A 14,002-nucleotide genomic window follows, 5' to 3' on the forward strand; every position below is an offset into this window, starting at 1 on the left:
AGTAGGCAATCTGCATAACATAAAACTCTGATGGTCTCTGAAGCTTAACTTTTACCAAGTGTTTTTAATCCTCAATAATAATCTTCTTAAAACCAATCTAAAGGATCTGGATTCACAAACCAAACTAATTAGGTTTATAAATTTTTTCATTTTTTTAAAAGATCTTATTTATTTATTCATGATACACAGAAGGCAGAGACATAGGCAGAGGGAAAACGAGGCTCCTCACAGGGAGCCCGGTGTGGGACTTGATCTCAGAACTCTGGGATCACGTCCTGAACTGAAAGTAGACACTCAACCGCTAAGCCACCCACGCGTCCCTCTTTCGTTATTTTTTTACAATACTATTTGACACATGCAAACTATGTTTAACATAAGTTATAAAACCTAATAAAACAGATGAAAGTAACAACACATCCCCAAAATAAAGTTATTACCCTTTCTAGATCCCATCTCCCTGCCAACTCTTGAATATTGTTTTCCACTCCCTTGTCTTTTATTTACTTTTTTTATTTTTTTTAAATTTATTTATGATAGTCACACACACAGAGAGAGAGAGAGAGAGAGAGAGAGAGAGAGAGAGAGAGGCAGAGACATAAGCAGAGGGAGAAGCAGGCTCCATGCACCGGGAGCCCGACGTGGGATTTGATCCCGGGTCTCCAGGATCGCGCCCTGGGCCAAAGGCAGGCGCTAAACCGCTGCGCCACCCAGGGATCCCTCCCTTGTCTTTTAAAAGTAATTTTGTCTCTCTTATATACAAAAATTCATAAGCAAGGGAATCATCCATGCATCTACAATATGTTATATACTAAAAGATCTGATTTATACTACTGTCCAGTAATACAAAAGAATAGGAAGCAATGCATATTTCCAATCATATAAAAATTGAAGCATATGTAAGTTTTCTGATAGCTGATGCTAACCTACTGACAAGGAAAAATGAATATATATTCTTTTTAGCAAGTTGGCACTAAAACAAAATTCCAGTTACCTTATTCTGATTCTAACCTTTTAATATTATCAATTGCATCAGGACACAAATAAGCATCTTTGTACTCACTATGTTTAAAACGACTTAAAATGGTTGACATAACACTATAAATTCTTACAAGAGACAGACCCAGTCCATGTTCATTTAGTACAAGCCTAGCCATTTATCTTAGGAATACATAACGAGAATATTCCTGCAGACACATATAGTTACAGAATAGAGAGAAATACATGGTAGTATAGATATACCTAGTTAAGTAACAAATTCTATGTTAGTGAAAACACATGGCCAAGTACTTCAATGAGGGAAAGGGGAGATTAAGTGTCAATTAATTGATAGAAGGAAAATAAACACAAGGTAGAAAGATCACCGGGGAAATAAAAGTAGAATTAGAGTAAGAAAGATAAGCCTCAGCTAATGGATCTTAAGATAATATATATTTAAAACATATATATAACATATATATTTAAAATAAATATTTAAAGCATTAAGTACATAATTACTAACATGTGTAGAACAGAATATAAATAATAGGTAAGAAAAGAAAAAGTACCAAAGGAAGCAGGATTCCAAAGTGGCACTCTACTCACAGCGAGGAAGGATATAAGACAAAGAGTATAAACAAAAAGTGCTGTAATGTGGTCCTCAAAAAAAAAAAAAAAAAAAAGATAAATGAAAGGTTTTCTGGCAGACACCATAAAGAGCAAAAAGGACAATAAATTCTACTTCATGCCTTTAACGATTTTTTTAAGTAACTGTTCTGAGTTAATAAGACAGATCCTAATATTGCTCAACATAAAGTATGCCAATAGCATCCATCAGCTTTACAGCTTTCAGCACAAACTAAAATTGTAACTGTAACATATTCAAAAATACCAACATGGAAGAAGGGCATTTTAATGACCTTTATGGGGTCCTAGGAGCAGCATTTAACCAAATAGTTACTTAATGTTTCAAAGATAGCTGAACTGCAAGACAGAGTCTAGCTTCAAGGCATTGTGACTCCAGAATGTAGGCTGATAAATGACTGGACACACAAATATTAGTTGGTTATATACTTGTTTTTTTTTCTCTCTCTCTCCATTCCAGCATGATCTTTGAAAGCAAGAACCTCAAGTGTTCTTTAAAATAAAAAGAAACATCTACACATCCAAGAGCTCTGCAATACAGTCCAATAAATAACCTGCTTGGGTGGGGGTAGGGGTGCACATCTTTGAACCTTTTTCTAAGGCTACTTTTGAACTTTAAATGGAAAAATTATTTGTTCCCTCAAGCAGAACATAAAGTAACAAGAAAATAATTTTAAATCATACTCACCCCCCAAGCAAGTCTGCAGTGTCACTTTGTTGATTCATATTGACAACCCTCAAACGATGGCCTTTTAAAAAGAAAGGGCGAAAGGGTCACTCTGAAAATGTCAAGACTAATTATATCCAGTGTGATCTTTAAGGATGTGTGGACATGAGCATAAGGCAAATCTTTAAGTGTGTATTTCTTCTGATCCTCTTATTTTACTTTCAGGAATTTCCCAACCATTCAATAATTTTCACCTAACCCAGAAAGATATGTGTAAGAAGATTCATTGTGTATTATTGCTGTGGCATCAGATAACTGAAAACAACGAAAAAATCCTTCAGTTAAGTCAATGTCGTCTATAAGTTAGAATTAAATAAACAGCCAGTATAGAATATTATTAATTAGCCACTGGAACAGAAATGAGGTAGTTCTATTTTTAAAGATGCCCAATGCATTTAGGAACTAAATGCAATACAAAGAGCATGATCCCATTTTTTTCAACATAAAACCAGACTTAAATGTTTATATGTTTGCAGGCCATAGATTAGAACCAAAAAAAGTTAATACCAAGCCATTAATAGCAGTTATTTCCAGGAGGAAAAAATTACATTATTTCCGAGGAAAAAATCTTCAGTGGTTATTTCCAGACAAAGTGGAGTGGTGGCACTTTTTAAACTCCCAATATTTTGTGGACTTTTTATTTAAGGGGACATAAAAGGGCAGCCCAGGTGGCTCAGCGGTTTGCCGCCGCCTTCAGCCCCGGGTATGATCCTGGAGACCCAGGATCAAGTCTCATGTCGGGCTCCCTGCATGGAGCCTGTTTCTCCCTCTGCCTGTGTCTCTCTGCCTCTGTGTGTGTGTGTCTCTCTCATGAACAAATAAATAAAAATAAAATATTTTAAAAAGGGGAGGTAGATAACAAAAACAGGCAATGTCAAACGTTTATCGTCTGGGGGCAGAGTGCTTCCCCTCAAGTTACCTGTAATGTGAGCCAAGTACTGGACAGTAGAGGTCTTGCCAGTCCCTGTCTCTCCCACCAGCAACACAGGCTCCCCTTTACTAACACACACTGCAAGCTGTTCAATAAGAACAGAGGACGGCCTTGTAGGAGCAAAAGTGAACTTCTCCCTGGGAATGGGAAAACAAATAAGCAGTCAGAGAAGCAGGCTACAAGTTTCTCTTAAGCATAATTTTGAGGAACCAGATTTTCCAGACTCCACAAAATGAGAAAACAACCCACAGCATCTGTTTTCATACTATAAAACAGGTATCCTTATAGTCTATGAGTTGCAGAATTCATCAATTCTACATTACACCCAATACTTTACTAGACTCCCAAGATTCAAAACATCAATAAGGTAGGATGTTATCTGTCCTAGCTATGTCATCCTAAGCCAATTACTTAGGCTCTCTTAGCCTTCATTTCCTCACCTGTAAAATTTGGATCAGAGTTACTATTTGTGTTGGGTTGAATAATCTTTCCCCAAAATTCATGTCCATCCAGAACCTGTGAATGTGACCTTACTTGGAAAAGGGGTCTTTGCAGATATAACAAAGTTAAAATCCTATCATACTGGGTTTAAAGGTAAGCCTTAAAATCCAATGACTGTTGGATTTTACAAGAGACTTAGAAACAAAAACACACACAAAAACAAAAACACAAGAAAGATGATATGACAATGGAGAGAGAGAGAGAGAGAGATGGAAGAGTGTAGTTACAGAAACAAGGAACACCAAAGACTGCTGGTAGCCATCAGAAGCCGGAAGGAGGCAAAAGCCTTCGGTGGAAGTGTGGCCCTGCCAACATTATTATGATTTCAGATTTCTAGTCTCCAGAGCTGTGAGGAAAGAAATGTCTGTTGTTTTAGGCTACCAAGTAATTTGTTATGGCACCTGTAAGACATTAATAAGTTAATTCATAAAGTTATTATAACTGCTACATAAGAAGACATATGCAAAGCACTTAGCACAATATTAGGCGTATACAAAGTATTTAATAAATGGTAACCAGATCTCAGAATCTAATACAATTCCAGCCTTCAAGGAATTAACAGACTAGCATTAGGACCTCGTCTAACTTCCAAGTGAGGCTTACTTTGTAAATACATGATAGTGAATAAAACAAAAAATACATTTTTCCTAGTTTCAAGTCCCTAATGACCCTCATCACCTCCTTTACCTATTAATGTCTAATTTTATAGACTATACTTTAGGAAAGCACTGCTTCTTACCATCCAGCACAGTAGAGAAGTCATCACTCACACAACACATTTTGCTCAGACACAAGGGGCTGGACTAGTCAGTCAGTCCTTCTATCATGTTCCTAACGCCCCACAGTCTCAGATTAGTTGAGAGACTATTTACCTCTGTATGTGGACAGCCTCACTTTGTTTCCGTAGAAGCCGTACTCGACCCACTTGCACATCTAGCTCATTGATCACAATTTCAGGTTTATAAAGCTGACAGAAGAATTCGGCCTATGGAAGGGGACAGAGTAAAATTCTGTATAGTCTTTAAAAAAAAGAAATTCTGTATATTCTTCAAACATTTCCTCGTCCATGTGGCTTATTATGCCCATCTAATTAGCCCTTTACTACTAAGGATTTTCTACTTCCAAGATAGGCGAGTTAGCTTTAATTATGTCTTTTCTAGAACTGACTGAATTTGGGCAGCCCGGGTAGCTCAGCGGTTTAGCGCCGCCTTCAGCACAGGGCATGATCCTGGAGATCCAGGATCAAGTCCACGTCAGGCTCCCTGCATGGAGCCTGCTTCTCCCTCTGCCTGTGACTCTGTCTCTGTCTCTCATGAATAAATAAATAAAATCTTTTAAAAATAAGTAATTAAATAAAATTGACTGAATTTCTGTTCATGTTTTTTAAAACATTGATTATGAAATACTTTCCTATAATGGTACTTTTTATTCATTCAAATAAGCCCATATCTGCCTATATCTAAAGTGAACATACAGACATATTCCAATAGCAAATGAACAGAAAGTTCTACTCCTAACTAAAATTTATGAAAAAGGGGATCCCTGGGTGGCGCAGCGGTTTGGCACCTGCCTTTGGCCCAGGGCGCGATCCTGGAGACCCGGGATCGAATCCCACATCGGGCTCCAAGTTCATGGAGCCTGCTCCTCCCTCTGCCTATGTCTCTGCCTCTCTCTCTCTCTCTGTGACTATCATAAATAAATAAAAATTTTTAAAAAAAAATAAATAAATAAATAAATAAAAATAAAATTTATGAAAAAAAAAAGTGTTCTTCACCTATACTTTTCTAAATTATTACTAAATATTCTAAAATATTAGATTCTAAAATATTGCAGGAAACAATGACTTGAATGAACCATGGTACATCTGACTATAGCCAGAACACAAAGAGAAGCTGTGACAGATGCTTCCAGGGTATCTACCAATAAGCGATTCTTCTCTTGTCCTTGTCACTAATCCTAAGAACCCATTTTGTTTAGATTTGGGGCAGGAATGAAAGGAGCAGTGAAGTGTTCAGGGAAAGTGAATCTCTCTTCAACCAAAAGGGATAAATACTGATCAGTCTAAGCCAATTGTGGTAGTTTCATTTCTTTTTTGCCTACTATAATTATTAATTATTTAAAGCCCATTTAGTAGGTGTTCTGTCACACCTGCAGCTAAAACCATCTCAACAGTTTCAGAATCGTAAGGAGCCCCTTGAACATAAGGTTTTTTTGAGTCATCTATTTGGAAATGGCAGATATCTGCCACAAGATGGGCCTCAGACATTTCTCTAGCTACCATTACCACTCTGAAGGGCTCTCTCCTCCAAAAATACATATTTTGAAATAAAACAAGAATGGCAAAATATTAAAAATCTCAGCAATGAACCTAAGTACTAGTCTTTGTACTATTCTTGGTATCCATTGGTACTACTATTTTCAATTTTTCTGATGTCTGACATTAATGAAAAGTTGGAAAAAATCTAATTGTGCCTAAAATCACAGACAAAGGTGTTACTAAAACAGTTCCAGTCCTGAGTCCACAATCTATGAAATAACACGTCCATTAAAACACTGGAGAAATTAATGCATACATGGTGATATAAGGTACAAGGTGACTCACTTTAAGAATGTAGAGCACATGGAGAACTACTTATCTAAGAGACAGTGAGAGCTTTATATCCATGAAAGGCAACAATGAAACTATCAACTTTGACAGAGGAAGTAGTTATTACAAAGGAACTATTAGATAAGGACCAGACTCTAGCAAGTAAATATCCCAGCTTCCTTCCAACAGAAAAGTAAAAATAGCACTGCATACCTTTTTCTTGGAAATGTTCAATTTGCTTCCAATTATTTCTGCCATTTTCAGTTTGCTTGTATGCTTAGAAAGCATTGCTGTGAAACAGTCCAGAGCCTATTAAAATAACGAAGGTCAATGCAAACTGATTTTTTTAAAATACTACATTAATCACAGAGCACCACTACCCTGGCCACAAAAAGGAAGCATATAAAACCCAGGAGAAACATATCTGCTAGACTAAGGAGAGTAGAAATAAGGTACCAGCCCTAGACTCAAGGGCCTTACCATAATACAGACAGGATAAACAAATGTGAAGGCTTTACTATCAAAATACTGCTGAATTAGAAAAAAAAAAAAAAAACCCACACAGAAAAAGCTTCATTTTACAGGGTACCTGGCTGGCTCAGTTGGTTAAGCATCTGATTCCTGGTTTTGGCGCAGGTCATGATCTCAGGGTCCTGGGATCAAGAGTCCCATGTTGTGCTCTGTGCTCAGCAGGTAATCTGTTGAGGATTTTCTTCCTCTCCCTCTACCCCTTCCCCTGCTCATACCTCCCCTCCTGCCTTCTAATTTTTTTAAAAAGCTTCATTTTACAAATTGAAATTCAGGCAAAAATAGAATTAGAGTTAATCATTATATGATTCATGAGGGAACTGACTCTTAAGCCACGAAAGTAACACCAAAAGATTACTTGCTAGCTGTAAAGGAAAATTCTTGATGCACACCCTAATGCAGTAACTCCATCTCAGCCAACTACTGACAGGCCAACCAGATATGTGTCTTCTGCTTTTTTTTTTTTTTTTTTTTTTTTGTAAGTAAAAAATGTGGGGCTTAAACTCACAACCCTGAGATCAAGAACTGAGCTAAGGTCAAGAGTCAGATGTTTAACCAACTGAGCCACTTGGGTGGCTCCAGATGTAGGTCTTCTGATGAAATGAAATATAAAGTATATATTACCACTAAAAATGAATTCTACCCAAAAAGTTTGAATTGGAATACATTAAGCATTTTAATAAACTTCTACTTACAGGAAAGACAAGAGAGAAAATAACAACAGAAAGGATACTATGAGTATAGTAAACAAGAATACATTTGGTTCTGTCACCACCAAGTGTAAAACATCAATAAACTTCATAAGCATTTAAAAAGAGAGGGAATTTATACAGTCCTTGTTCCTAATACCTGGCACAGAGTTTTAAAAACCCTTGGAATTACCAAAAATAAGAAGTGTCTTTTGTTATTCACTAAGGCCCCTTTGGACCATACTTAAGTTTATTAAGCTAAGCAAGGTGTGGGACACCTGGGTGGCTCCCGGGTTGAGCGTATGCCTTTGGCTCAGGATGTGATCCCTGTCTGAGGATCGAGCTCCCAGCGAGGAGCCTGTTTCTCCTTCTGCCTGTGTCTGCCTCTGTCTCTCTCATGAATAAATGAATAAAATCTTAAAAAAAAAAAAAAGTTTAAAAAAAATTTTAATATTTTAAAAAATTTTAAGCAATTTTTAATTGCTTAATTAAATTAAGCAATTAATTGGTTAAATTGCTTAACCAATTAAAATTTTAATTGCTAAGCAATATGACTCTTAATGGGCCTTTAGATAGTTTAAGGAGGGACTGGCCAGGTCAGAAAGACCAAGCACTGACTTGGAGGGTTGAAATTTTCAGCTCCACCACTAAGGGAGGGAGGAGGGGCTAGAAATTATGCTCGATCATATGGCCAATGACTTAAGACCTAATAAAATACTGGACATCCAAAGCTTGGAGAGCCTAGCTGTTGGTGGACATATGGATATGCCAGGAAGCTAGCACACCCTAACTAACTATGCTCAGGACCCTTGAGACTTTGCCCTTTGTCTCTTCCATTTGTCTTTAAGTTATATCTTTTATAATAAAACCATAACCCGTACTTTAAGTATAGTGCTTTTCACGGAGTTCTGTGGGTTGACTATTGAACCTGAGATGATCATGGGAACCTCTGAATTTATAGTTGGTAGGTCACAAATACAGGTGGCCCCCAAGACTTGCAGCTGGAGTCTAAAGTGGGGGTAATCTTATGGAGGCCTTGAGCATTTGATTCTTGATCTTGGGGTCCTGAGTTCAAGCCCCAGGTTGGGTGTAGGGATTACTTAAAAATAAAATCTTCGGAAGGAAGGGAGGGAAAAAGGGAGGAAGGAAGGAAGAATAGAGAGAGATCTAGAAGGAGATACACCAAGGTATTAAAAGTGTTAGGGAATGTCTGGATGACAGCTATTTTTTTTTAAGATTTATTTATTATTTATGATCGACATAGAGAGAGGCAAAGACACAGGAGGAGGGAGAAGCAGGCTCCATGCCAGGAGCCCGACGCGGGACCCGATCCCGGGTTGACGGCTATTTTTATCTTACCACTTTGCTTTCCTATATTTCCCAATTTTCAACAATATATATATATTGTTTCTACATTAATAAAATACCTGTATACAAAAGTTCAGAACACTATTTGTCATAGCCAAAAGGTGAAAACAACCCAAATATCCACCAATGAATAAACGGATAAACAAAATCTGTTATTATCAATATAATGAAATGTTATTCAGCCATAAAAAATAATTCAGGCTACAACATGGATTAACTGAGAGAATATGCAGAGTCAAAGAAGTTAGATACAAAGGTCACATATTCTATGATTCCACTTATATGAAATATCCCAAATCAGCAAATCTATAGACAGAGATAATGCCACAGTTTTATTTTAAAAGTGCAAAACAAGGTCATCTCTAGAAAGATGATAAATTTAGGGGAATGAAAAAGTGAGTTCATGGGAAAGAAGAACAAGATTCAAGGACTGGCACACAGCATTTCAGGGTTCAGCTCACCATAAGTGAGAACTCCAAATGTGGTTTCTTTCTACTGATACTAACTTTGCCAAACACAACAAGAATGCAATGCAAACCAAACTGGGTCACTACTCTCCTCAATCCCAAATGACAGAAACCAGAGTTAGTTACTTACTTACTTAATTTATTGAGAGAGAGAAAACACCTGATGTGGGGCTCAATCTCACAACCTTTGAAATCATGATCTGAGCCGAAATCAAGAGTCAGATACTTAACCAACTGAGCCACTCAGGCACCCTTAGAAACCAGAACACTTTGGGATACCTGGGCGAGTCAGTGGTTGAGCATCTGCTTTTGGCTTGAGTCATAATCCCGGGGTCCTGGGATAGAACCCTGCATCAGGCTCCCCACAGGGAGTCGGCTTCTCCTTCTGCCGATGTCTCTGCCTCCCTCTCTGTGTCTCTCAAGAATAAATAAATTAAATCTTTTTAAAAAAGAAACAAACAAGAACGCTTTATAATCAAAATTAGTGTTTTGGGGATCCCTGGGTGGCTCAGCGGTTTGGCGCCTGCCTTTGGCCCAGGGCGTGATCCTGGAGTCCCGGGATCGAGTCCCATGTCAGGCTCCCAGCATGGAGCCTGCTTCTCCCTCCTCCTGTGTCTCTGCCTCTCTCTCTCTCTCTCTCTCTCTCTCTCTCTCTCTATGTCTATCATAAATAAATAAATAAATCTTTAAAAAAAAAAAAAAAGTAGTGTTTTAAGAGCCCACAGCTCTTCAGACAGTATCACTTTTATTTTTAAGCAAGCAGGAATAAATATCTCCCTGTTCTTATTGAATATGACAGAGTTGTAATTCAAGGGGGTTTCCCTTCTGCACAACACATTTTTTGCCCAAGCCCAGCATACAAGGCTATACTTTGTAACCCCTATGTAAATTTCTCTGGACTAAAGTAATAGGCCCTACCAAGAAGTGGAAAGATCAGACAAATACAACTCTTATCAAATAGATTATGAAATTTTATGTAGGAATAAATACTGAGCATTTTTTTCAGTAGGCTCCATACCCAAAATGGGGCTCAAACTCATGACCTCAAGATCAAGAATCATATGCTCCACAGACTGAGCCAGCCAGTCACCCCTAATACTACACATTTGAGAAACACTTTATATTTCACAACATTACTGTCACCTAGGAGATTTTCTTTTCATTTTATCTGTAATATTTCAGTGTCTGCTTTACTGTATCTAAACTATCCTTATGGGATCCCTGGGTGGCACAGTGGTTTGGCGCCTGCCTTTGGCCCAGGGCGCGATCCTGGAGACCAGGGAGTGAATCCCACGTCGGGCTCCGGGTGCATGGAGCCTGCTTCTCCCCCTGCCTATGTCTCTGCATCTCTCTCTCTCTCTGTGACTATCATAAATAAAAAAATTAAAATTAAATTTAAATTTAAAAAAAAGTTTAAAAAAAAATAAAAATAAACTATCCTTATTTATAATTTATAGTAACCTGTTTTAAAACTAAAAACAATATTATGCCCGTATTAATATGCCCAGTTAGTTTTAAGGCAACATTAGTTGAGTTTTAACTAGCTAGGGATAATAAACACAAAAGAAAAATTCTGATAGCAGCCAAGAGACAGAAAATGACAATGGAAATCAACAGCCTCACAGGATAGAAAGAAAATAAACATGAAGACTCTATCTTACCTCTTGAAAAATATTTAAGGATGCTGATGAAGACAGACTGTCAAAACAATGGACAATCCTATTACACCAATTCAGTAGATCCCTTTAAAAAATAAAAACAAAAACAAGGAAATAAAAGACCATAGGTCAAAGACATCAAAGCCATCAGAGTTCAATTCAATCCACCTAAGTCTGGGGAACACATGACAATGAAGTCTCTCTGTTTCTCTGGCATTGTAAAGATAAATAGTGCAGGGGATAGAATAAGTGAGGGACCCCACCTATTAGGAAGTGATCTGTCACATATATTATCCCAATCCATGCCAGGTAAGGTTGGGGAGAGTGGGACAGCAACTAACTCTCAGAGCAAAAATCAGGGGAGTTGCCCCATTCCTAAGGCTCACTTAAAGGGAAAGCCAATCATCGAGAATAGAAAGCAAAGGTACAGAACTCACTATATATAGCAAAATCAAGGGTCTTATTTAAGACCCCAATTGTCACAAAAGAAAAAGCCAGTGAAAGAATTATGTCAGTAAGGAGTTTCAACCTTAGCTTTTAAAGTTATTTTTTTTTCTTTTTTTTTTTAAGCAGCCTCCACATCCAACATGGGGCTTGAATTCATGACTCTGAAATTAAGAGGACCATGTTCTACCAACTAAGCCAGTCAGGTGCCCTCAAAGTTATTTTTTAAAGCTAAAATAACATTCCCTTATAAGCCTTCCTAATCATTATCTATAAGATCTGAAACAGGATCCAACATCATGAAGCAGCCCACAGGTCTAATTTCAAAACCTGACCTCTCATAACCATTTAGTGATAGCTGCTAAGAACTTTTAAGGGAAGTAATTTTTAAAATATTAACTCAAGGAGCACCTGGATGGCTCAATCGGGGGAGCACACAACTCTTGACCTTGGGGTAATGAGTTCGAGCCCTGTGATAGGTATGGAGCCTACTTAAAAAAATAAATAAATAAAATATCAACTCAAAAGTGCTTAATCTAGTACCTTAGAGACAATTCTCTTCCTTCAAGGCTTAGTCTTTTGTTTTCTCTTCTGGCTTCTGCAAATTCTTCAGGTACCTGTTCACATGTAACAGAACTATCACTGCAAGAGTGATGTTTCTCTCCAGTAAGTTGGATGTAAATGTCAAGCAGGTGATCAGTTACTGCCAAGAGGCTGGGATATCTATTCTGAAGAACCTGACAGAGGGAGGAAAAAAAGCAAAGAAAATTTAGCAGCAGACACAGTAATTTTTAAAAAGCACATATAAGGGGAGCCTGGGTGGCTCAGTCAGTTAAGCAGCTGACTCTTGGTTTCAGCTCAGGTCATGACCTCAGGATCCTGGGATCAAGCCTTCCATCAGGGTCCACGCTCAGGAGCCAGTCTGCTTGAGGACTCCTTCTCCCTCTCCCTCGGCCTCTCCCTGAGCTCACTCTTGTTCGTTCTCTCTCTCTCACTCTCTAAATATATAACTTTTAAAATAAATAAATAAAAGCACATGTAAACTCCTGCTAGTATTAGTCAAGCAAAAAATGAATTTCTCTTTGAAATTTGTGCCAAGTAAATACTCCCCCAAGAAACCCAGTGGATGCCTAAAACTGCAGATGGTACAAAACCCTAAACATACTATGTTTTTTCCCCACAGACATACCTATGATAAAGTTTAATGTACAAATTAGACATAGTAAGAGATTAACAATAACTAATAATAAAATAGAACAATTATAATATGCTGTAATAAAAATTATATAATGTGGTCTCTCTCTCAAAATATCAAGTATTATGCTAACATGAGGTGATAAAATACCTAGAAAATGATATGAAGGGGAATGACACAGGCCCTGTGATGTAGTGTCAGGCTACTACTGACATTCTGACAATACATCAGGAGAACCATCTGTTTCTGGACTGAGGTTGACTGTGGGTAGCTGAAAGTGCAAAAAGCAAAACCAAGGATAATGGGGAGCTACCATGTAAGAACTTCTGCCTGTACCAATATCCCTTGCCCCTCAAAAACCACAACTTTTTTCCTGGCCAGAACGCAGGTATCTGGCAATCTCATCATTTACACAACTTAGGGTACAGAAGCCAGATGGGAAAAGAGAGTCTTCAAGCAACAAACACATCCAAGTCCTAGGAATTTACGCACTGAAGAATCCTGCAAGTACTACTTTAATTTTAACATAATTCTAGGGGCACCTAGATGGGAAAAGAGAGTCTTCAAGCAACAAACACATCCAAGTCCTAGGAATTTACGCACTGAAGAATCCTGCAAGTACTACTTTAATTTTAACATAATTCTAGGGGCACCTGTGGCTCAGTTGGTTAAGTGTCCAACTCTTGGTTTTGGCTCATGTCATGAGCTCAGGTTGTGAGATCCAGTCCCAAGTCAGGAGCTGTACTCAGCAGGGAGTCTGCTTGAGATTCTCTCTAGGGCAGCCCAGGTAGCTCAGTTGTTTAGCGCCACCTTCAGCCCAGGGCCAGATCCTGGAGACCCCAGATCAAGTCCCACGTCAGGCTCCCTGCATGGAGCCTGCTTCTCCCTCTGCCTGTGTCTCTGCCTCTCTCTCCTCTCTCTCTCCCGTTCTCTCTCTGTCATGAATAAATAAATAAAATCTTAAAAAAAAAAAAAAAAAAAAAAGAAAGAAAGAAATTAACTCTTTGGGGGAAAAAAAAAGAGATTCTCTCTCTCCCTCTACCCCTCCCCCAATTCCCACTCCCAAAGGCTGGCACATGTATGTGCTAAAATAAATAAATAAATATATCTTTAAAAATAAACAAACAAACACAATTCTACTAAGATTTGTTAGGTCAGGGCAGCCCGGTGGCTCAGTGGTTTAGCACTGCCTTCAGCCCAGGGCATGATCCTGGAGACCCGGGATCGAGTCCCGCCTCGGGCTTCCTGCATGGAGCCTGCTTCTCCCTCTGCTGTGTCTCTGCCCCC

The 14,002-nt window shown here is 38.3% G+C and overlaps 1 protein-coding gene across 1 annotated transcript in view; it reads right to left on the reverse strand.

Moving 5' to 3' along the window:
• The window catches only part of LOC140596719 (midasin-like), a 28,284-nt gene extending 15,622 nt beyond the window's left edge, over positions 1-12,662 (reverse strand). Inside the window, exons 1-6 of the mRNA XM_072745198.1 lie at positions 12,064-12,662; positions 11,080-11,161; positions 6,580-6,675; positions 4,652-4,764; positions 3,267-3,415; positions 2,309-2,369 (exon numbers count right to left, since the gene is read on the reverse strand). Coding sequence (XP_072601299.1) covers positions 2,309-2,369; positions 3,267-3,415; positions 4,652-4,764; positions 6,580-6,654 — 398 coding nt within the window. The 5' untranslated portion in view covers positions 6,655-6,675; positions 11,080-11,161; positions 12,064-12,662. The remainder of the gene's footprint in view (positions 1-2,308; positions 2,370-3,266; positions 3,416-4,651; positions 4,765-6,579; positions 6,676-11,079; positions 11,162-12,063) is intronic.
• Between the last annotated feature and the right edge of the window lie 1,340 nt (positions 12,663-14,002).

This window comes from Vulpes vulpes, unplaced genomic scaffold (genome assembly GCF_048418805.1).
Source record: "Vulpes vulpes isolate BD-2025 unplaced genomic scaffold, VulVul3 Bu000000865, whole genome shotgun sequence".
Lineage (NCBI taxonomy): Eukaryota > Metazoa > Chordata > Mammalia > Carnivora > Canidae > Vulpes > Vulpes vulpes.